At 43.7% G+C, this 25,741-nt stretch overlaps 1 protein-coding gene across 3 annotated transcripts in view; it reads right to left on the reverse strand.

Annotated features, from left to right (window-relative positions):
- The window catches only part of RBMS3 (RNA binding motif single stranded interacting protein 3), a 1,376,050-nt gene that overhangs the window by 145,927 nt on the left and 1,204,382 nt on the right, over positions 1-25,741 (reverse strand). For all 3 annotated transcript variants that reach the window (XM_086942113.1, XM_086942115.1, XM_086942114.1), the window contains exon 8: positions 18,474-18,520. In XM_086942113.1, coding sequence (XP_086798239.1) covers positions 18,474-18,520 — 47 coding nt within the window. The remainder of the gene's footprint in view (positions 1-18,473; positions 18,521-25,741) is intronic.

Below are 25,741 nucleotides of genomic sequence, written 5' to 3' on the forward strand. Positions count from 1 at the left end.
CCCAGAGCCTTGGAAGTATGGGCAATTGATTATCCATGGGCGCCATGCAGGATTATTAAGATCACTGAAAGAGAAACAGAGATTAGCAAGCACGACAGAGTTGGAGAATTTTGACGACAAGAAAATTCATTTAATTCCAATGTCCCTTTAGGGATCATCAGGATGTATTCAGCAAAACCATTCAAGACTGGAAAATCAGGACTTTCCAGCTTGTATCTCATCTATGTGAAGGAAGATCCACAGCTTTCCCTGAGTCTGCACTTGTGTTGAGTGTGAGGGTAGCTTGCTTTGCTTCCACCGTGTTTGTACTTGCTGTCTGTGGTGTATGCCACTGTTGCAGAGCTAGGTCAGTCCTGTGCGGAGAATCATTTCACTGCAGCGTCCTCCGTTTACTTGTTGTCCTGTGAGGAACCCCTGATCTACTATTATGAAGGCTCTGTCTTTTCTGTATGATTGAGGGTGTACAGCACTTGCTGCCAGGCCGGAATGGCCATAGTGAGCCCTGGGCATTTTCCAGGTGAGTGGTAGGTTGGGGGCCGGTTTGCGAGTGGTGGGGGCGGTTTTGTTACTGTGGGGCGGTTTTTCAGCAGTGCGTCAATATATCGGCCACCTGTAACATAAGCTGCAGCAGTGCTAAAGCAGCCTGCGGCAGAAGTGTTTCTCAATAGCACCCCCAAACGCCTGATTCCCTTCCCCCTACTATCCTCCCCCTACCACACCCCAAACCCCAGGGCCAGTGCAGCTGTATTGCCAGGGCTGGTTTGAGTTCCCAGACCGGCCCTGCTGATGCTGGCTTTGTTATACACTGTTTGGTATGTGGTCTGTGTGAAACTTGCATTGTTGCTGGCTGTACTGTACCTGCTCTGTAAGGATGCTTTTCCCGAATGTTCCCCATGTTACCCCTTGAATGTGTGTGTTAGACCTGTCAGCCCTAGGGTGGTCTTTCCCTGTGATTTTTTGCCCTTGCCTCATTTTTCCCACCTTCTTTTTGTTGGCCCATAGGTCTTCGGGCACCTTTTCATAGCTAATCTGTGTTAGGGTGCAGGTGCTCTCTACTTCAAACATGGCTGCCACTAGCCCCTGCTACTGCAGCGTGGTCTTTTAGTGTAGCACCCTAGTTGCCAGGAGCAGGCTGGGTCTCCATACAATGTTGCAATACCAGCCACCCAGCCCCTGTCCATAGGAAGAGTGGGGAAGCTCCTGGAACCTTCCAGAAGGAAGGCGGACCTGACTTTTCCCGCCTTAGAGAGTGGTCACCTGACCTGGGCATATATAAGCAAGGGAGGGAACTTTTTCTAGTCAGTTGGGGCATCACTGACCTGGGGAACCCACGCAGGAGTTTTAGGCGGGAGGGCCTAGTTAGGAACCTATGCTACTGGGAGTGACAGGATTTAGGTGCTGCCTCTTAAGCTGGGTGAGGTGTCCTAAGCTAGCCCCCTGATCTGGCCAGTGGTAGGGAACCCCAGGGTCCATCTGCAGTGACTGAGGAAAAACTCATCAAGCCCTCAACTCAACCCCCCCCCCTCTCAGCAACTTCAAGAAACCAACTTCTAAGGGCGCAGAACCATCCAAGCGCCAAGAAGATTACTTTCCTTTGACCAGAGACTGCTGGGGGATCGACCAGGTATTGGACTGAGCGGCCCTGCGCACTCTCCGCCTTCATCTGGGCCTCTCTGTCTCCCCCCCTGACTGAACTGTGGGCAGTCCCTACTTAACTGTGTGAAGAGCGTGATCTAATGCCCCCTGTCCAGCGCTGCATCTGGGATTGCCTGTACGGTATAGCGCTATTACCCTGAGCTCTGCTGTGCCACAGGGAGCGCCCCCGCCTCGAGCACTTCCCGGCGCTGTTCTGTCCCACGCGCTTCATTGGCCGCGTAATTGCCCCCGGGGTGGTCTGGGACTGAGGTGCACAGCGCAGGTTGACTCACCGCCACGGCCCGGAGCCGTCTGCGCCCTCCTGAGGCATCGAGGAATCTCCTCAGAGGTCGCGGGAACTCCCCCTCAGCGGCCCCCGTATGCCAGGAGAGGGCCGCCGGAAACCCTCAGAGGCCGCGCTGGGCCGGAAATCATCCTCCTTCGACTGCCCCGGCGCCCCGGTGGAGGTTTGTGTCATTGATCCCCCCTCGGCGGCCCCCGGTGTTAGGAGAGGGCCGCCGCATCGTAGCCACCAGGCCGCACTGGGCCCGAAGCCCCCCTGGGCCCGCACCACGTGACAGGAGCGCCGCCGCGTTATCGGCCGTGCCCCGCTCAGGACACGCACCCATTGGTCGGCCGCCGCGGGCCTGTCTCAGCGAGGCCGGCACCTGGGGGAAGCTCTAGTTCACCGCGGAGGGGGTGGAAGTCCACAAGAGCCCCCTCCGCTTGGCCCCACATGCCGTGCCTGGCCCTCTGCGGGCCCCAAGCCCAGAATGCTCGACCCGCCTCGCCCCCGGCGCTGGTGCCCTGAAGCTGTACCTGCACCGCGCCGTTCGAGTGAGGCTCCGGGAGAGTTGGAACCCCTCTCCTTCGCCTGGTGACTGCGCAAGGGCCCCGGAGGGCCGAAAATACAAGGTAACCCCCGGGGAGGAGGGCGGTAGGCCGGGTAAGGCCCTAGGTCGCCCCTCCCCCGGGGTGAACTGTGACTGGGTCCCGTTGCCCCCCCCCCCTGAGTGTGCCTCGAGAGTTTGGAGGCTTGGGGAACAGACACTTACCCCTATGTTGAATTGCCATATTGCCAGTTCCTGGCCTGTAGGGCTTCTGTTTAGACCATATTTACAAGCCTGTTAATTGAAATGGGGATTTGCACTGTGTCTTGAATTCCCTTGCAGGGGCGGGCTTCAAGGAATCCTGAAGGGATCAAACTGCGATAGTTATTGATTCATTCTAATGGTATTCTGATGATCTGATTCTGGGTCGCAAAACGATCAGTATTCACAAGAAGAAATGCTTGTGGCTGTGTTCTTTGAAGTTATCTGTTGTACTGGAAGTACTTGATGAAATGTTTTATCACTTTCTATGAAGTGCAATTTAGAAGGCGTCCATGAGAGGTTTAATGTGGTACTTTACTGCAATGCTATGGTCGCTTCTTGTAGGATCCTCCAGGTTTATGAAAGTACCCTCTTTGCCTGCTGAAGAGTATGATGCGACAGGCTGTGTTATTTAATGTTTCGCTGCTCAGATGAGCTGGTTATTACTTTAATGACAAGTCTTACTGAAACTGCCTAATGAAATGCTTAAATGAAATACTAATGATTAGCTAAATGCATTACTTGCTTGATCCAAAGTCTATACAAAAGAACTTGATTTACAAATACAACTACTGGTGTGGTCTCCATTATTGCGCCCACTGTGTGTCATTGGATGAGTGTGTTAAGTAGCTGCTTTACACGCAAGCCCCTGGCTGCCTTCCTGCTCGAGCCATGCTACCCCTCAGAGAGCTGGTGGTCCCAGTTCTTACAGTGTGTTAATGGAAGCATGCCTTTCTGCTGGCTATTCTGTACCTGTTTTGAGGTTGCACTGCTGCCTTGATAGACTCTTCTTGTTCTGTGTGGTTTGTGCAACACTCACACTAAGAGTACCTATGCCTGGACCTGTGGGATACATATGTGGTCCAGTCTGGGGCCACTGGTCTTTCCACCGAGTCATTGGCCTTGAGTAAGGCCCATGCATTCAGATACAATCCAGAAACTATTTCTGAAAATAACACCAAGGAGCAAAACAAAACTGACATACACACACCACATATCACCAAAAAGTCAACCATGACATGGGTTCCTTCAACTGCACTCCGTGCCATGGTTTGGCAGCAAGTTGAAAGACCAGCCTCTGTCATATAAAATTCTGTCTTGGTAACCCAGAACTAGAAGGCAAAGGTCAGGGAGATGAGGTAGACATGGAAAAGAGAGTTAGAGCACATGACTAACAACAAAGCATCAAAGTGTGAAACAAGGAACACACAAGAGTTAAATGCAGACGTACAAATGTTGTGAGGGTATGACAACTTAATTCAGCTAGGAGTATAAATATACAGCACAGGCTGATGCTTACGGATGGGAAGCTTAATCCCAAATAAGAGTACCTTCCTATATGGTCATCATCCTACCAGGTCTGTGAACAGCGCCAAGGGTCAGGTGAAAATACTGGGTGTTGGAGGGTATAAAAGTAGTACATTTAACATGAGAAAAATTATTTTGAGGCCATAAAAGAGGGGACACTCCAGCTCAAGAGAGCTCAAGCACACTCTATAGTGGTAACAAAAAATGGCTTTTATTTGGGCAAAATAAGTAGGACTGCTTGTAGGGTGTGTGGTTGCGTAACAGCAGATCAACATCTCTAGATGGAAAAGCACATTTGTGTCACACGCTAACACTTAGTTTGGCATAAAACAATTATACTGATGTAAAAATAGACTTCCGAAGGCCAAGTACTGGGGGTAGGTAGCCTGCACATGGTGTTGCTCTGTACACAGTCCTCGCAGGACAGAGCAGGAGGACATGTCCTGTTGATTCTACAGGAAGTGGGGTTCCACACTGAGCATGGATGAAGTGTACAGCGCTGATTGGTGGACAAGTTACTCCTGGGCACATGAGTAAAGCTAACGTACTGGTAACTGGTGAGGATGGGAGTGCTGGTAGAAACTCCCATATTACTCCTCAGTAGTGCTCAATTTGTAAAAGAAACAAGTGCCAGGGTTCTTGGCATGAGCCCCCGGCGGCTTCCACCACACATTGCCCCTGCAGCGCTGCCAATAATAGTAACAAGACAACTACTAACAATCCCACTACTGCAAGGGTTAACAATTCAGACTATTTCAGGCCCCCAAAGCTAGAAGAATGGTCCTGGGTGGCAAGTAATAGTATTTTTTAATATATTGAAATAATAATTAACAGCGGTTGTGGTCATCTCTAAATTTACCAGACAGCACCACCTTGTGGCAGACTATCAGAAGCGCCAGTGTTGACAATGAAGTGCGGGTGCCGAGCACCAGAAACCACGGCTCAAATTAAGCACTGCTCCTCAGTCCTTGGGCTATGCTCAGGAGGTTCATGGTTTTCTTGCATCAGATCTGGGCAGGCCAGGGAAAGGGAAGGGGTTGATTGTTTTTTCTGCCTCCTTGGTTGACATTTTATGGCCTGGGATGTTGTGAGCGGGAGTGTGACTGAAACATTGAGGTTTTTTGACCCTGCCATGATTTCCTGTCTGGAGAAACTAGGACCCCTCCATCCCCTTTCCCAAAGGCCTTCTAAAAAATGTGTGACTTGCAGGCCAGACCACAGGAATTGTTACTCTACGTGAATTTTGGTCATTTTATGGTAAAAACGATAGATCAAAAAATGCAATTTCTTTCCAGCACGGTTTGTAGTGTTGTGCCGATGTTCACAAACCAATACAATTCAAAACTCTTTTTGCTTTCAAGGTAGTGCTCTACGTGCACATAGCAGGTCGTTCGTTATTGCCTCCTTACAGCCAAAATGAAATTAATGCATGCTTGCATACGTTAAATTCGCTCCATCTGATTATTAGTAATTCCTCATTCCATGGGTCTGTACTCATAATATCATGGCACTGAGTCAATTGTAATGCACAGAAATTGAAAAATCCCCCAGTAATGTACAACTCGTAATTAGGGCCTTAGGGCAAAATTTACTAATATATGGCCATAAAATGCTAATTGAAACTGCGATTGGTATTTTAGTAACCAGTAAAGATTTTTAAGAACCGAGCTATGTATTAATAAGTCGATTATTAAAAAACCTGATTGCCAAGGGTTGCAATTCAAACTACCTCATGAATAATAATGAGGTACGTCGTAAATTGCGACTCACGATTTGGCGACCAGCAGACCACCAGCATGCTTTTCAATAAAGTATTTTTTTTCATTCCTCCCCTTTTTCATTAAATGAAACTAGACTGCGTTGAAAAGGGAAAGTTTAGTTTATTTAATGTGTTTAAGCATTGACAGTGGTCTCCTGGACCGCACCTTACTCCTCACCAAAAATGTTCTTTTTTTTTACATTCAAAAAGGGGAAAAGGTTCCATTGTGGGTACCGTTTTGAGAATGCATTACCACCTTCTTTAAGGTGTTGGTAAAATATTAATGCTTTGCGACTGGATTTCAGTGACAAAACATTGATACATTAGTTACCAATTTGGTAAATGGGAGGGACACTTATAACATACCCCTTTCAAATCCCAACACGATATCCATTTGTAATCCCGTTATGAGAGTCTGAAAAACTTTTCCAACTAAAAAAAAGGAGATAAGAACATAAGAAAAAGAAACAGTTGGACATACTATATTGGAGAATTTGCGACATTAAAGTGATTAATACATCTCGATATCTGTGTTTTAGTATGAGCTAAGCAGGCTTTCAGGCACAAGCTGCCTGGGCCATGATCACAGGAGATGCATTGGACAAACAGAGAGGTCAAACATCAGACTCTCATCACAACAGGCATCATACAAAATTGAATCTCTGAAAAATGTATATTTTCCCTTCACATTCCTATCACAAAACAAGGTACAGCTGTACAATGTGTCGCTTGTTCTACTGTGCAGAGAGCTTGAACTGGCAAAACTTCTCTGTAGTGGCCAGGGTCTATTGGCTCTATCGTTCGTGCTGTTTCTCAGTGTAATCGAATAATTCACTCTGCGGCAAGGTGACAAGCCGCCAGTGGAGATGAAGAAAGCCCTCGAGCTGGACGACTGTCCGGGGAAATAAAAACGGATTTCATCTAATACTGTTCAATCTCGTCAATAATCTCCCTGCGCTTCTCTGGAAGCGCTTCCAAAGTGTGAGGAAATGGTCTATTCAGGGATTCGTCAGCCTGTGGACAGCAACCATTTCATTTACCGCTAAGAGGAATCCTCTCCGAAGAGGTGTCTAAGACCTGCTATCCTATGAAAGGTACTCTGTATCCTGCATTCCTCCGCACAGTGGGTGGCCCTTAGGTCATTCTGATTTAGAACCCCGGAATGATGGCATTCTATTACTTTACCAAGACCTTATGCTTGTCATTTCTCAGGAGGTATTAAAAATACATCTCTATGCCATGCAGGCAATTCACCTCCTAAGGTACCTTGGCTGTGTATTGTGTTGAGAAAATAGAGTATTCAAATTCATCAAAAAATCAATAGATTAGGTTCCTCGCATGAGATACAGACCTGTTTGCACAGAAAATCACCTGCGTTCGTGAATGTTATTGCAGCCATTTTTTAACGCGTGTGATAGGTTTGCTCGTCTGTTACGTTTGGGTGGTCAAACTTGCCAGAATTTAACAGGAGTAAAATGCTGGGTAAGTATCGAACATGAGAGTTTTTGTATGGAAAGAACCAAAATATGCATTATCGTGGAAAACCTTGTAATAAGGAGTATCTGTCACATCCAAAAACTCAATTGTCTTCTCTTCATGCTCCTAAGGAAAATTTCTTTATTAACTTACTTAGGAATCTTGGAACGGCTCCGCTATATGTGGCATTCTCCGACAACTGTAACCCGGGTCTAATGACACATCTTATTGGCTGAGTGCACATTGTGGTAGCATATGAAGTATTGGTGAAAGAAGGCCAACAAATGATGATCCATAGAAGCTGATTTGAATTATAGTCAGACTTTTTTTCATCTAATTAGAATGGAGGCTGATTTAAAGACTGAATGAATGAATTAAGGGATATTTTAGGGCCAAAAGCATTAACAAATAGGTTTGACATTAAAGCTTAAAAGCCATATTTCTCATTTGAATGTCTATGTTTCTGGTCTCAGTAACATAACTGACTACACCTCTAGGTTATGGACAAGTGTATCCTTGAGGCATGTTAATCAACTTGCAGATCTTACTCAATAGACGTTTGTGCCTGGGGATGTTTTCCAGGTGGCGTGAAGAGCCACAGGCCTTAACATTATATGCAATTTCAGACCTTTCGCTGAAGAAGCTGTTTCTGCATGTCTTTGGCTTGTCGTGGTACAAATCTTTGGCTTTGCAGACTCGTGTCTTTTGTAAATCCCCTCTAGATCCCTTCCATTGATGATTCTGAGTATTCCTGGAAGTTGTCAGCATCTGGTTACTGCAGTCTTCCATCCGCAGTCACATTTCTAGTTCCTAAGTGTCACTAAGAATTACAAATCGTCTTAGACTTGCGGTTGCGTGTCAATTATCTTGAATCCTACGACAGAAAGTACGTGGAGGGGGTGAATTTTCTTTTAACTTTAGAAACCAAAGACACAAAAAATGCTACACAGCTATAAAGCCACATTTTCAAGCCTACCTTCATAGCAAGACTCGGATAGGTACATTTCTTATCGCTCAAGGAGAATACTTTAGTTTATGAGGAGCACCACTCATAGCACATTTAATGTTAAGATTTTAAGGATGTTACTGGTAAAGTGTAAACATGAATTTTCTAACATATGAATGTAAATGTGAATGAAAATATTTCTGAAGCACTCGGCTACTATGAGAGTTTTCCGACCCTAAGGCAAACGACAAGACAAGAGGTATCATCCACCCTACAATTTAAAAAGATGGGGTTTTAATTGCTTCTGAAAAATTAATTTATCTGGAATGCATCTAAATTGGAAATGAAGCTCATTCCAGGGCTTGGTTGCCAAAACAGGAAAGGTTGAGCCACCTAGCTTCCTCCGCTTGATATGTGGGATAGCTAGCAGCCGGGTCGACTGTGAACGTAAGGTTCTTGTGGGCAATATTCATGTAGCCTTGTTGAGCAGTTATTTAGGACCAGCCTTGTAAAAATCTTGGTACGCGATGGTCAAGGCTTTAAAAAAGATCATTTTCAACATCAGTAACCAATGCAGCTGGATACGGTAATGTAAAACCGGGGCGATTAAACTGAATGTGAATTGCCGTGTTCTGCATCGTTTGTAGCCGCTGTATTGTATCATCTAAGATTCCCAGAGACAGAACATTGGCGTAGTCTGATCTGGAGATATCCGAGCTTCCCATGGCAGGAAATCAAGAAATTATTCTATACAAATAATCAAAAAAAAACATAAATATATATATGAGTACATACAGACACAAACACACTCACTCAGACAAGGTTGCTTAAACCATCGACAATAAGCATATCAAACAGGTGAGCTTTAGTTATGGATCCGGATGAGAGATGAACTAATCTATGTTTTCCCTGGACCGCTCAAGACTTAACATTTTCTTTTGTGAAATCCATGTTTTCCTTTCTTACATAGCAGAGAAACTGACCTGATTGGTATATTGTTCCTGTACTGCGATTGGCCTATTTCTCCAAGGGTTTCATGGGAACTGTAGTGTTTTAGAGTATTTATCTCCCCCTGAATTTACAGCAAAGAGATTGCATAAGATGCACCTTTGTTTCAAGTTACATACATCTTTCCTTTTTGTTCCACACAAAGCAAGTACTGTTGAATAATTATCTGCACGGATCATCTTCTATCTGCACAGTTTCCTTAATTATTTTTAAAGAATTTATATGTTTAGGTCTAGTGAAGTCGTCTGCAAGACGTATTGTTACTAAATGTTTACAATATACATAGAGAGAAATCTGGCTCCAATATGAGCAGTATAACTGTCTGTCTATTTGCTTTCTGATGTATCCTCCCGCCTTACTGCAAGTGTTTCCACTGGAATGCAACATGGATTATTTTGCATCATAACAATTCACTGAAGCATTACCTTGTCTGTCACATTTAATATTTTATCTCATACATACATTGTATACTGCAGCCAATCCATTTTGACACATTTTTTGCAGTACTGAGAAAACCAATAGGGCACGTTTAAAGGTGATAAACAGTATTGTGCACCCAACACATATAAATAGCATTTGCGAAAGCATGTGTTTTCATGGATTGCCATATTAAGCCACAGTAAAGCCAAACCTATTGGCTTTGCCAATGGTGGTTTCATTTTAAATGGCACTGCAAAGATGTTGCTTCAAAGTGCTGTGTGTGGGCAAGGAGTTCAATTACAGAAGGTCAGGGCTCTGGTCATTTAGTCTCCCATAGATCACAAGTTCTCACAAAGGTTGCAGCGACAAGGATGTCCAGCTTGGGAGTTATGGCATAACACAGTTATGGTCAGGGCTTTCCTGAATTTTAGGAAGTCAGTTTGAGGCAGAGGGGAAAATAAGCGAGTTCCACAGGAAAGAGTTTTGTATGTGGCGTGTTATTCCCCCAGAACATGACTATCACGCTGGACGAAGAGAGGTTGAAAGGTACGATGAAAAGGTGATTACCGGTCTCGGAGGGCCTTATGAACAATGCTTACTTTTGCTAAATTGACCCATCATGGATTGAAAGCTTGTGGAGTGACGTTAGTGCAGGTGAGATGTGATCTACGCTAACGACAAGGCCAGATGGTTATTGCAACTTTATTTGGACCACAACCATAATTTTGATGGGAAGGTTTCCAAGATTACGTTGCAAAAGGCAATAAGCCAGTAAGAAGAGCGCTGAAACGGACACTACCGACCCCCCACCCCCCTGGGCGTTTCTTTCCTCCTTTCTCTCTTTTCTTCCTTCCCTCTTCTCTTCTTCCTCCCATGTATATGTTATGCTCCATGTAAATATCTTTTTTTTTACAATAAAAAATTACTGAAAAAAAAAAAACAAAAAATAAATAAAAAAATAAAAAAACTACCACTGATAGGATAAGGATGATTCATTGAAGTGAGAGTAGCTGAGGGAGGAACTAGCAAGAGGCCTGGAAAGAGGTGGTAGATTATGTTTGCAGTGATATTTTTCACCTGGGGTATCAGTGAAATATTAGAATCAAGGATAACTCCTAGGTTGTTAGCAATCTTCCAAGGATTGGCGAAACAGACATGAAGTTAACGAAGGAACGGTTGAGTTGCCGCAACCAAGTAGCAACAACTTGGCCTCTGAACGTCCAGATGTAGCTATTTGAGCAGAATTAGCCCTTTTAGGGTGCAGACAACGGGACAGAACCTTCCAACATTTGGGTACAGCACGGAAAACCGTGCTCGCCAAAACAGAATTACATGTCCCAATGATCAAATGTGAAACGGCTTGGCTTCAGTTTGTTATTCCAAGCAATAAAGAAAGTTCATAAAATAGACCATTTTGAACATAAACAATGCCTTTAGATAATCACGAACATAGCATGTTTTGAACTTTTTGCATAACAAAAAGAATTAATTTTAAGCACTGTGTGATATAAAATTACAGAACTAGCAAAATATATAAAAAGACAAAAAATAATAAACCATTAGACTTTACAATAAAGATTTTTTATTGTCGAAAGAGTGCAATATTTTATGTATGTGTTTTCTATAACCATACAAAAATGGCTCAGTGCATACCCACTGGGTTCTTACAGGGCAAAAACAGTGGTTATTTGCTTTTGACAACTCCCCGATTCCCTTGTCACTGTTTGAAGCTTGTAACATTTCTGATGCATCCATTATAAGCCCTGTGTAATACTGTGATGCTGTCTTTCCTGATATGAAAATTGCATAACTCGGATCTACTCTGTGCATTTTAGAATTTATCTGTCATGTCTGGTGACAACCTTTATTCAGACTACAAATAGACTACAAATAGCGTAATATTAAAGTAAAAAGAAACTCTATTAGGAACAGTGACAGGTTGGCATTGAGGAAAACAGGTCTTATTTGCCTTTTCCTATACAAACATAAATATATGATATACTATGAAGGCAATTTACTATTCCACCTCCAAATGGGGGAAACAGCATTACAGTAGTGTTAACGTTGAATGTGACTCAGGAACATATATAGAAAAAAAAAGAAAGCGGGAACAAAAGAATGAAGGGAAACACATTTTCAAATAAAGGAAGAGAAATAAACAAAAGAAAATACACAGAACAGAAAAATAAAAATAGAAAAAATAGCTGACCCAAAAGACTCCCTGAGATTGTACAATGGCCAGCAGGTGTGTGTGTGCAACCAGCTAAGGGGTCATTTAAAGGGATCAACCAATTCTCCTTGCCACACTTGGGTCTCTTATTTCTCTACCTGGATGTTAGGGAGTGGTTGTGTGGCAGGCTGCTAGAGCAGCCTCCAAGAAACCAAGGGGCATATTTACTAGGGCGGCGATAAATAAACACAAAGCGCGCTTAGCGCTTGTTTATTTATCGCCGTCTATCGCAGGAATTTATTGCCCTGGTAACGCATTATTAACAAAGCATTACTCCAAGTAAATGGGCCAACATCGCTGGGTACCAGCGGTGTTGCAACCAAAACAGAGATAGCCTTGGTGATACGACCCTGTGGTCGTATCACCATAATCCATCTCCCATGTTAGCTATGCCTTAGTCAGGAATTTAACAGACGTTAAATTCCTGCGTCAAGGCGTAGTTAATGGGATTTAAAATATCGCTACCCCTCCTTGATGATATCACGAAGCTGGGGTAGCGATATTTTCCCAGGGTGTTTTGTTAGGCACGCCTCCTTTACATCTCATTAGAGATGCAAAGCGAGGCGTGAACAAAACGGGAGCTGAATCAAGGAAACACGCGCTAGCGTGTCCTTGCAAATAATGCGATATAATTATTGGCGCTTTCCCCCTGAAAACGGACGTTAAAGCTGCGATAATTATATCTACAGCCCTTGATGATATGCCCCCAAGAGTTAAGGAGGGGGAACATGGGATAGGGACTTAAGAAAGCAATCAGCTTGCATCTTACAGCTTACCAGGGTAGTGGGCGGATATTGGATCTAGCACATGGCAATGGGAAAGAAGGGCAGAATGTGCCACCTTTGTAGTTCTATCAGTGCAGAAGCGTGCCAGACTTCGCTGTTCATCACATCCAATAGCAAAACCAGTTGATGAGAGGGGGGTTACCTGTTGAAAGGACTTAACTGCAAAGAAGCGAAAGACAATGAGCTGAGGTGAATGCCCGCCCGGCACCATGCACAGTTGCTGCTCCTTAACAACAGGAAAGGAAAACAAATGGCGACCAGAGTGCCGCTGCAGCGGTTGCAATGAAAGAAGTGAACGCTGATGAACGGGCGGAATTTTTTTTTGCCTGCTCAGCAATTTTTTATTATTTAATAACAAATCCCAAAGCCATTGCTTGTTATTGAAAAACAATCAATCAATAGCTCTGACTTGCTGAGAGGTTTTTCCAGTGCACCCGGGTAATTTCAGTTGTTTCGGTGCTGAATCCTCCAGACTTTTCCTAGCAGTCCTGAACAGGAAAATGTACTTTAGAAGAAACATCTCAAAAAGGGAGGATCCTGACTCCTGACCCGCAAGTCAAAGGTTTCTGATGGCAACTTGGTACTTTACCCACCTTTAATGGGCCAGGCGAACAATGAGTTTGGCAAAGGGATTGACTGCCATTATTTGGTGGATTCCCCATACCTGGTAACCTCTAAATGGCACTTTTAGTCCTCTTATTAACAATTAATTGTAAAATCTTATTAAAAGCTGAAAATTGGTCCATCAATGGCGTATTATGGTAACATTACAGAACTGGATCCCTTCATCTACACCAGGAAAGGTGTTAAGGTACCATAAAAGAATCCAAATAACCTAGAGACGCACGACTAGACTATAAACATATATATATATATTTTTTTTTAAACAAATTTTATTTGTCTAGTTTCACATGCTTTGCCCTCCAGAGGCGACTGCACACATCAAATACACAGTAACTTTGACTTCGACTTTTATGGATAATAGACAAAAAACACTGCATAACAAACCCCCCCAACACCTCCCACCCCCCAGATTGCGCCCATGTCACATAACTCCACCCACTTAGCAACTGCACACCCGGGAATCACAGTCCCTCCGGGTCGTCCCGCCCCGCCACCGTTAACACATGAAAACTGCACATGAATCAGTCCCGCAAGCGTGCCCCCGCCTCCCGTATGACAATACATATTTTTTAATTCCTCAAAATGTACATTAAATTACATGGTAGAGGTAAAGGTTAAGATTATAGGAAGCTAATTAGAGGGAATTCCCTTCCTCTCGGGGGGTCTTAAAATTGTTCACCGATACGGATGATGTGCTAATTTGTTTTATCGAAGAAGAAGAAGCTATGCCCGAAATATTTAACCTAAACAGCAACTATGCATCCGTCACTGGATACTCCCTAAATAGAGAAAGAAACAGAAATGCTCCCACTCAATATGTTATCCTTACCTCATACGGCCTAATTATCCAATCTAAAATGGCAACCCTCTTGTTTAAAACATCTGGACATTGAATTGAAAACAGAATTTAAAGAGACGAGATCCTATTCTCACAAGGGGATACTAAACTTTGTCAACTATCAAACAGCTTTCCTTGCTAGGCAAGCTTCTCATTGTTTAAACACAATGCTTCCTTTCCGCCACCTATGGATTGACATTGAAGTGGCCCTGGTCGAAACTCTATCTCTCGTAAGCACATTCAATTTAAAACATTTAAAAGTAACTCACTCTTACCTAATCTTAAAGAACACATTCTAGAAAAAAAAACACTCAAAAATGTGATCAAAACAAATTTAAAAGTTCGGGGAGGGGGCTTAGTATGAGTATGTGTCTGTGGTTTTGCCGCTGTTGTTTCAGTTTATTCACGATTGTTGTATAAATATCACTTTTGTATGCAAGTCCAAGTTTGGGGGGTCCACCCAAACCACTGCTATTTGTACAAGGCTCAACGCGAGGACAGTCATGGACCATTCTGGAGTTTGCCTGCTTAGGCACTCCACGATCTAGCCAGCTTTGGGCGATTATCCTTTGTTTCTGGATACCACAACTGTGCCATTGTGACTCCAACTTGGAATGTTATTATGTAAATGAATGCTTAATTGACATGCCCAGGTAGCTGTGCTGAATTGGTTGAAGTTCATATTGTACTATGAAACCCCTAAAATGCCAATAAACAGATTTGACCAAAAAAAAAAAAAATTGTGAAAAGTTTGGATTTTTCCTCTATTTGGTTCAATCCTCTTATCTCAAAACACTGGGCATACCCCGGTATTTTACTTGTTAAAGACCTAAGGTTCCTCTAAATACCCCCTCTCCTTAGCTATGATTGCTGAGAAATTCAAGCTACAATCTGCCGTGTTCTATAACTTCTAAAAAAATTGCAGGTTGCACTTAGGAAGCTAGGAGTCACACATTTCTTTGACAATTTGAAATTTCTTACTTTCGAATCGAACTTCGGACATATTGCTTCTATAATTTATAAACTTCTAGAGAAACATGCTCGCTTTGGCATCTCCCGTATTGAGCAAAAATGGGCAGAGACTTGAATATTCGCCGTCCGTCAACATCAACACTGGAAAAAAGTCTGGTATTCTATTACACCTTGTAAAATATCTCCACTGATTCCACAATAAAATTATTGGACCATATACAGAGCCTTCTGGAACCCTAAGAGAGTACACAAGCTGGGCTTGGGAGTTTCGGCCCTCTGTTAGCATTGTAACACATCTGATTTAGAGCACCTTGGGCTAGATGTAGGTAAATCTAATTTACCGATTCATAAATACCGAATTTTACCGATTCGGTATTCATGAATCGGTAAATTAGAAGGAGGGAGATGTAGGTTTTTTTTTTTTTGAATTACCGAATCTGTAAGATTCGGTATTTACCGATTCGGTAAATACCGAATCGGTATTCCCCATTGATTCCTATGGGCTTTTGAGCTCATAGGAATCAATGGGGAATACCGATTCGGTATTTACCGAATCAGTAAATACCGAATCCAGCAAGGGTGCAGGGGGTGTCACTTTGACACCCTCTAGCACCCCAAGTGCAGGCTTGTGTGCCATGTGGCACACATACATGCCCTATGGGCATGTCTGTGTGTCACATTGCACAGGTGTGCATGCACAGATGTGCATGCACACCTGAATTCGGTATTTTACCACCCAACAGGATTGGGTGGTAAAATACCGACTCTTAAGGGCCTGTGGCACTCTGTGGAGTGCCAGCTACATCTTGATTTACCGAATCGGTAAAATTACCGATTCGGTATTTTACCGAATCGGTAAATTTACTGATTCTGTAAATTTACTGATTCTGTAAAATAATGGCCCCTACATCTCAATCCCCAATTACTGGTCGGTACCGGCCGAATTCGGCCGTTACCGACCGGTAATTGGCGACCTACATCTGGCCCCTTATGTTTTTTTACTGTAAACATATATGCTCTTATTGGGAGCATATCGAATGCACCATAAAATACATTTTCAATATCACACTTAGGGCCTAGTTTTGATTTTGGCGGTGTGAAAGCGGGGCCGCTACTTCCCCACTGCCACACTGCCAAAGCTGTGTGAACACCGCCTGCCAGAGAGTTTCCTCGTGTCTGGCGGGCAGTGCTTTGGCAGTCCCACAGTAGTGACTATTAAAAATGCACCACAATGGAAGCATCAAAGGCCGTTCCTGCATGGCATAGACTCTGCAGTCTATGCAGTGCAGGAAAAGGGGTGCATGCACACAGGGGGCACAACATTTCCCCCCCTGAATACATGTTTCCTCACCACATCAGTTTTCATGGGTTCGAATGTGTGACGGTATTCCGCAAGCCAGAATCACACTGTGTCTTCACAGTGCCGTCATTAGAACAAAAGTTTCTTTAGTACACATTCGTTCAGCACGCAACTCGTTATGACGACTTGTCTTCGGGAGCCTCTAGATTTTGGAATTGGTTAATTTACTATTCCAACTCCAGTATGCACAGAAGTAAGGAAGGGGTTGGACTTTAAATCCACCACCATTCCACCAAAGCAACCCCCCCCCCCAGGCAAGTCGTTATAATGACTTGCATGCTGAACGAATGCATACTAGAGACGCGTTCGTTCTTTTGCTGGCGTTGTAAAGGCACAGCGGGATTTTGGCTTCGGTCTGAAGGATGTTTCCCCCTTGGTTTACCGCCATCAAAAATCTAGCAGCGAGGAAGCTCAAAATATGCTTGGCAATGCTGCAGAGGCACCGCCGGCATATTCCTGGGCCAGACAGCCAGGCCACCACCGAGGGATAGTGAATCCCCAGCGATTACGGCGGTCTTGTGGAGATGGGACAGCTGCACTCCAAATGTGGCAGTCGGACCTCCAGTGCGGCAATTCCCACCACTCCACTGTGAGTACAGCGATCCTATGGACTGCCAAACTTGTAATCAGGCCTGAAGTCTCAATCATATAATTGTCATTCTTGGTCCTTTAGCAATTACGTCGAAGCCAACACTTAACAGTTGGAATTTTCATTTTCTCGATCTGTACCCACAATAGGCATCAAAACTGTCTTCTAAGGGTGGAAAAATAATAATTCATATCCTGTGTGGTGGTCCCAGGTCTGTTATGTTAGGAGTGCTGAGAATATCATACTTAATGACATAGTTACTACTACCCACTCTAGATCTCTGTGAGATAGTCTAGACCAATAGCCGTAAAAAAACAAACACCTGTAGATATTGATAATCTACAATGTTATACCCTCTCCCCGGCCCTATCTTTTATTTTTGCAATGCATCATCCCAACTAAGGGGGTCATTATGATGGCGGAAGGACCGCCACCACCCAGGCCATCTCCCACAGCCAAATTAGGATGGCGGTTCGTACCGCGGCAGTTCATCGCCACTTCACCGCCAAAGGCAATCACACCGATTGCCTGGCGGACAGTTCAGGGCCCCTGAAATGGTGGCGGTGCCTAGCAGGCACTGTCCTCCAAATCAGGATGTGGGTTTAGTAAGTCCTTTCCATGGCGGCGATGCCAACATGGAAATGCTGGCGGGGCTTGGGTTTGGGGGCCTGTTGCGGGCCTTCCTTGTTTGGGGGGTGTCGCTGCACTGGGGGTACCCATGGTACCCCCCCCTGCATTTCCATGCACCAAGTGGTAGGCACTGCGTGGTGCCTGCCACGTAGTGAAGGGAAATGTAGTGCAAGCAGATTTAACATTGCGTACCGTGCTTCCGCCCGCAATGTTAAAAGCCATGGATGCACCCGCCAGTATGGCGGGCGCATCCTAATAGCAGTGGTGGGACTGCTGCATGTCTAATCAGCCCTAAGTGCGTTCCCCTCTTACTTCCTCCACTTTGTTTAGCTTTCTTTCTGTGTCTTTCCTATACCCTTCTTTTCGTCAGATTACCAAGGATACTCATGCTATGTCACTCGCAATATTTCTCTGAATAGATACAAATTTCCTTTTTTTTCTTTCATGGTGTATTTTCTTAAAATATATTTATTTGTGCACAAGACTCTATATTGCGGTCTTGTTTTTTTTAATCAAAAACTTTCAGAAATATGTGATGAAAGAAATGAAAGAAAAGATTATACGAGGCTTCTTTTGACTTGCTGGCCTGATGCAGTTCTACAGAAAGTTACCACAATCTATATTTTACCCATAGACCTAGTATTATATGGCCAATGAAGTACTTCTGTCCCCATGCCAGGCAACAAGTGACTCGTAGCCAAACTCTGTAATGGATACCTTTGGCGGAAGGAGTAGGAAATCAGTTTGGTATACACTATAATACACATTTTCAAAAATGTAACAAATAAGATTAATTACTTACCCATTCTGCATAGCAGCTGTTGGGTCATAGGTCAACGCCATACCAGTCTGTGTGCAGTTTCAAGTGAGGAAAAAAAAAAGATTGTTTTTCTTAAATTATTTAAATAAATTAAATTACATTGTCACAGTTCATCATCCAATGATAAAATATCTTCCCCCTTTTAGTTGAGGAATGAGATTATCGCTTATATTTGCATTTTACAGACCCCTCCCCTAAATTTTAATCTGATGGCATTTACTCTTCATCAGACTGGAGTTACCTTGAGGAAAAAAGATTATTTTACAACATCAATGATATTAAAGTTACTGTATATGTGGAAGTTCGGATGCTGCTAAAAATCATCTGTTGAGCTCATAATGACTTAGTACATTTATATAGCGCTGTTTTAAGAGCTGGATATTTTTAAGGCACTGATAACAATTGTTATTATTACCCAACCCAATGGCCTTCAGTATGAAGAACAGTGGCAACACCATGACTGCACCATCTATTGCATGTGTGTATATGCTGATATTTTGCAGAACAACGGCACAACAACACAACCACAAATACCCCAAATCAACAAAATACAACTCATTACAGCTCAACGTTAAGCAGCAGCACATCAATAAGATGCACTAGATAATAAACACAGCAAATGCAATAAAACACAATGAACTATCACCACACAACTGTATTATGTTATTATTTTTTCTTGGAGTGTTAGTGATTTATGTGATATTGTGTGTGTACAGTGTTGGTGGGTTTCGTTTTTTTATATGTTGTTGCGTTATGTTTTGTTGTTTTCTTATATTGCTGTTTTGTGGTGGCGTCTTGTGCTTGTCTGATTTAAAGATGTGTGGATATGTTGTTCTGAATTGTTGTGGTGTTATATTGATGACTTGGGTTTTGTATTTATTCTGTTATTTTCTGTGGTGTTTTCTGGTGTTCCTATGTTGGTGTGTTGTGTCATTGTGTTGTAGTTTTATGTTACTTCATTTACTATAGTGGCATGCTATGTTGTACGAATTCATCACTATTGTAGCATTATGCTGTTGTGTTGTGGCTTTGAAATGTGACAGTGTGTTGTGGTGGGACTATGTTGTAGTTGTATTTATTTATTATAGTGGCATAGTATTTTTATCACTAATGTGACATTATGCTATTGTGTTGTGTTTTTGGAATGTGACAGTGTGTTGTTGTGGGATTGTATTTTTAGGTTTCTTTATTTACTATGGTGGCATGTTATGTAATTGTGCTCATTCATCACTTCTGTAGTGGTATGCTATTGTGTTACATCTTTATAATGTGACAGTGTGTTGTTTTGGGATCGTGTTGCCTTTCAGTGCAGCTGTAGACCATCTTCTAAAAGATATAAACATCCTTATCTCACAATTCTACTGCCTCAAACCCACTTCTGTGACATGCTGGCAAATGCTGTCTGCACAAAGCACTGCCATTCACCACTGAGGAAACGCAGTAGCCTCAAGCGCAATGTGCTTTGTGATGTAGTCCACCCCTGTGTAACGAAACCGCTGCTCTGCCTTACTGAATAATAAGTCCCAAACCTACCAAGTTATAAGATAGCTTATATGGTTCAGGCACTTCCTGCAGGGATCCTAAAGTATTCTGCTTCACGTGAGAGACAGCTCACTCTGCTAATGCACATGCTGCAGAGGTCTGTGTAGGGTGTTATGTGCTTCCTGCAGAGCTTACATGTAACATGTAGCTCCTAGGTTAAAACACGAGCATACGAAAACTATTTCTCATTGCATTGATGGATTTGCTACAGAGATTCTTGTGCAACCTGGAGTTCAGAAACTGCAGTCCTAGAGAAACAGGTTGTCATGCATGCATAGCAAACACCATCATGAACCATGTGATGTATGTGTTTGATTCCGTGCATGTTCTCCATTAATCTTTAACTCTTCTACGTTAATAATGACAATTATCAGACATCACTGTTTGCATCTGGAGAAGTGTGATGCAAACATGTGGAGAAGTGTGGCTCACTGGTTAGAGGAGGCAGACCTGGAAGCAGAGGTCAGCCCGGGACCAGGGTTAAATTCCCGGCTCTGAGGGGTCTTGAGTCCTAAAATGTCCATGGACTCGACAATTCTCGCTCCGATGCCTACTCGATTCACGGGTTCACACTCTGCGACTCTGGGCAATAGGTTGCTTAATCTCCACAACGGCCCCTCGCGGCGGGATGCCTGGCTTTCACCTTGCAGATACCCTGCCGGGGTTATCTCACAGGGGAATACCAGGACGGGTTCCCTAAGCAAGCGCTTAGAGACCAGTTGGTGATTTGCGCTATATAAATTCCTGTACATTTACATTTACATCTTGCCATACCTGCCTTAATATAGATCATCGACAAAACAATTTACCTCTAACTTGCCCTTTCTTGTCTTCAAACTGTTTGTTTATTACGTGGTTTAACGCTCAGAAATGATCGTGTTATCATAAAGTACTTTATATAACTTAAAACCTAATAAATACATAACAACCTCAACGTGGATCCAGGCATTGATGGGGCACTGTGTTCTGCTTGCACTGGTGTGACCTTTCCCTGGGATTCAAGACCAGACTTCTCCTCTACTTGGCCCTTACAGATGGTCAACTCCCCTTGACCACCTGCTCCTCAGTAAACACCTGAACTTAAAGTAAAGAGCCGTACCCTCCAGCCGACCCTCCTCCGGCACCAGGAGATCTCTGGATCTGCACCCTTCATAAAAGACTATAATAAGGAGATGGTCTGAGCTGGTCCTTCTGTATAAGTATTCCCAAAATCCCAGTTTCGCTCTTGACAGACTGTTCCAGAGTGATGTACCAATGGACTTCCTAGCATGCCTCTGTGCTGCTTCATTTTGTTCTTCTGGCAAATGATGAGTTCTTGACTGAAGGTCCTTTGGGTCACTATAAAAAGCTTTGGGGAGGGTGCAATAAATGTGGAACTTAAGTCTTTGTTCAACACAAAAGTAGTGGAAAAACACTTGGGGATGTGGGCATGTGCTTCATATTGTTGTGTCTCTTGTTTTGTTGCACCTGGAACTTTGGTATTAGTGATTTAGCAAGGGCACTGTTCAATTTATTATAGTAATGGACTCTTGAAAGGACCCACCATCTTGCGCTCTGGCAGTCCGAGTTGAAATGTTGAAAAGCATCTTTTGATGCTTTCTATAGTGGCACCGCCTCATTGACCCATGCAATGAAGGACAGATCGGTACTGACAATGTTCCCCATGTTCATGGTTGGTTTCACAAGAGTGGATGCCTAGCCAAGAGCTTGTCACCAAGATGATGGGATGGTGATGGTGTCATTGAGTTAACCATCCATCCTCTGACACAACGTACCCTTCCAAAAGAAAGGTTCAATGTGCGGGATATACTACCGCCCGACCCACAGAATTGATTTCCACAGGAGCTAGACCACAAGCCAAGCCCAAGGTTTCTCCGCATCACCTTCCACACGATTGTGGACATGCATGACCCTGTCAGACCTCCACCTGGCTGCAGCCATGGCTCTATTCAGTCAATAGTCTTAATACTGCAGGTCATCCTGCCTACATTGACTCTACAGGATGGGAATCTTTCTAACTCCACAACCACCCCCACCTGTGCTTGGTATTGGATTTGCTTAGTCTGAAGGGTAAAAGACCAATTCAGGAAACCTACAGGGTGAGATAAAGATAAATATGGTAATCACTACTTGGCATGAATGTATTTAAAGGGTGCACCAATGTTTAGCTATCATGCATTCAAAATAAAAACAATTATCTACATTGAGAACAGAGCACGAGTATCAAGGCATCATCTTGTTTACGTGTTAATTTTCTGAAGCAGGATATACGATTTTACCTTCAATAAAGATGATGTCTGTTTGACTGAATAAAAAGAGCATTGTTTACAATGTCCAAAGGAATATACACTATCTTTCATGTTTGTAAAGTTGGGCCAGGAGGAATGATCCCATATCGGATTTCATTTGAGGATTTTTTATGATTTCTATTTAGATTGACTTTTTGGTAAATTTATCTAAGTATATCTTTTTAAATGTATATCATTTTAGGTAACTTTATGTTATGTTACTTAACTCAAAAACTGTCCATCTGGGCCTAGGTAGGAAACCAATGAGTTGTTTTTAAAATTCAAGGTTTGAAGTGATCTATCTAGGTCCTAATGCAACTAGTGCGATTCCTTTAGATAACACCTAAGGGTGTACATTAAATCACACAGGCAGAAGTAAAACAGATTGGGCAAAAAAAAATGAAATAAAAATAAATATATATCACTAAATGTACTTGTGTTTTCAGAACAAGCTTGGACAGGTGGGTGGGGGCAAGGATTTTAGGTTGCTGGACTCAGCCATTAAACTGTACATCATTATTGCATAGACCTCCAGTTTTTTACGTTTCCTGCATATGTCGAAAGACGATCCAATGAAAATATGAACGAATTAATGAATGAATGAAACTTTTGTAGAGCGTAGAGGATGAGTGTCTCAGCTCTAAAATTACTCTATCAAACCAGCTGCAACCCGTAACAGTGGGAGAACAGGGTTAAACTGCAGCTAGAAAAGAGGAGAGCTAGATTCGTTATGGAACAGTCAGGTTTTAAGCATTTTCCTAAAAACAGTTCTGAGTGTCAGTGGGAGAAGGTTCCAGGCTTGGGCTCCCTGGAAACTGAAAGAACGACTGCCCCATCGGGAGCTGGGTATCCTGGGGAAGGATGCCAGGCTCAAAGTGGACAACCTCAAGGTTCTAGGCGGCCATGATGCGTGACTCTCCTCCTGAGATACTCCACGCTGTTACCGCCAAAGGCCTCGAAAAATAGCACCAGAGCTTTAAAGTGATCCTCTTTTTTACTTGGAGCCAGTGTAGTGCCTTGAAGTGCGGGGAAATATACGTCCTGGGCGTAAGCAAGAGAAACGCTCTGGTGGCTGCATTCTGAACCACTTGTAAGCGGTTGAGCAAATACTCAGGGAGGCCCAGGTACAGGACATTGGCATAGTCCAGTCTGGAGGTAACCAATGCCTGGACTACAGTCTTCCTGTGCTCAAGTGGCAAAAGGTGGAGAAATGTCCTCAGCATCCGCAGAAGTCCAAAACAAGTGCTTGCTACCGACTGGACTTGAGATCTCATCGAGAGATACCATCCATCACAATGTCAAATTTTTAACAGAGTTTTTTGAGCATAGAGGAGGTGACATATCCGCAGGCCACCAATGTTTCCACTCATCAGCGGGCGGGGAACCAAAAAAGATGACTTCCGATTTCTATGGGTTACATTTTAACTGGTTCCTCCTCGACCACGAAAACACCTTTGTGAGGCAGGTGCTGATCTTATCAACCGAAAAAGTCAGCTCCCTTGTCGCAGGTAAAAAAGAGCTGTGTGTCGTCAGCGTAAGAAATAATTTTTCTGCCACAAGCCTCCGACAGTGGTGCCAAGGGGGCCATATATACGTTGAAGAGTATAAGGCTCAATATCAAGCCTTGAGGAACTCCAACTTTCAGACTGGGGATGGGGGACGCAAAGGGCGGAGTCGAGACTTCCTGGCTTCTGCCCTCTAGGAAGACGGAAAAACCTTTCAGAACGGGCCGCCTATTCCACAATCCTGTAGCCTGTCCAGAAGTCTAACGTGAGGGACAGTATCGAACGCTGAAGACAGGTTGAATAAAATCAGAATGGCTTTACCACCTTGATCCAGATTCTCCTTAATATGCTTTGTGACCTCTAGCAGGGCGCTCTCTGTGCTATCGTTGGCTCTGAAACCAGACTGGCTAAAGTGCTGAAGATTATTTTTTCGCCATGGTCTGAGATCACTGTATTGACATATTTCTCCAAAGCCTTTGGAGAAAAATGGCAACAGTGAGATGGGTCCGTAATTTGCTGACACTGTGGGATCAACACAGAGCTTCTTTAGCAGCAGGAGAATTTTAGCAGATTTCCAAATAGCAGGCACATGGCCAGCATTTAAAGAAGAATTAAGTACCTTATTTGCCACAAGATTTAATGTTGTGGCCACCGCGGCCAACAGTTTTGCTGGGAAGGATGAACTGGGACCTGACTTCCGACTTTTGATGATATCAAGTGATACTTCAGGTTGTAACAGAGGAAACTGCATAAGAGCAGGATTTCCTCTTGAGGAGGGATCCGCCGCCGAGGCTGAACGGTCTGCAGGCTCATATTCCTCAGGAGACCCCCTGAGAAGGAGTCCTGAATAGTAAAGATTTTTTCGTGAAAGAAAGTTGCTAGTTGATTGGTCCATTCAGGAGAAAGAGATAGCAACAGATAAAGGGGCAGAGAAGGCGTCACGACTGTAAAGATCTCCTTGCTTTTATTGCTGGATAACTCTACTTTATCCTTCAAATAGCTTTTTTTGGAATCAGGGACTTTTGTATAATGGGACTCAGGGCCCGTTGGTGCTTAAGTTTATCATCGGAATTAACGTTTCTATGCCATTTCCTTTCTTGGCATTTGCAGGCGCTTTTGCTCATTCTCAGTCGCTCATTAAACCATGGTGCTGAAAGTCTGTCTTTCTTGGGAGTGCGTGTGGTCATAGGGGCTAACGCATAAGCAATGTGCTGCACCCAGGTCTCAAGTTAGAGTGCATCTCTCTCTGGATCACCTGATAACAGAGGAGTGGAGGTTTCCAATGCCCCCCCCCAAAGCAGATGGAGGTACTCGACGGAAAGGTCTTTGTTTGTTTACCCATTTATTGGCTGAGGTCTGACAACCCCTCACTGACCTAGAAACCTTAAAACTGATAAGGAAATGATCCGACCATACCAATGGTAGGGGCAGATCCACCTCAAGCTCTGAATTAAAGAAAATCTGGTTGAGGGTGTGGCCCATATTGGGCGTAGGGTGGGAGACAAAAGTGGCAAGGTTAAAGACTGTGAGGGATTGGGTCTGGGAGATGACCTCGGGCTCCGTGGGTCCATACAGATGGATACTGAGATCACCTAACACCAGAAAGACACTGTATCTGAGGACCTAAGGGGTGATTGCTTCATTAAAGGATTCAGGAATGCGCCCGCTGGACCAGAGGGCCTGTATATGAGGGCACCCTCCAAGGATTGGTGTTCAGATAAGGAACGGTGAAAGCCAAGGCATTCTGCGTCTTCCAGCTCCCCTAGGGAGACAGCCTTACAGGTATATTCTTGCTTAAAAATAATGGCTACTCCCCCTCCTTTACCTATGGGCGGTCTTTCCTAAGAATCCTATACCCGGGGGGAATAGCTGCGGTGATGGTGGGGTAGAGAAATGAGTAAGCCAAGTTTCAGTA

This window comes from Lissotriton vulgaris, chromosome 10, assembly GCF_964263255.1.
Source record: "Lissotriton vulgaris chromosome 10, aLisVul1.2, whole genome shotgun sequence".
NCBI classification, from domain to species: Eukaryota; Metazoa; Chordata; class Amphibia; order Caudata; family Salamandridae; genus Lissotriton; species Lissotriton vulgaris.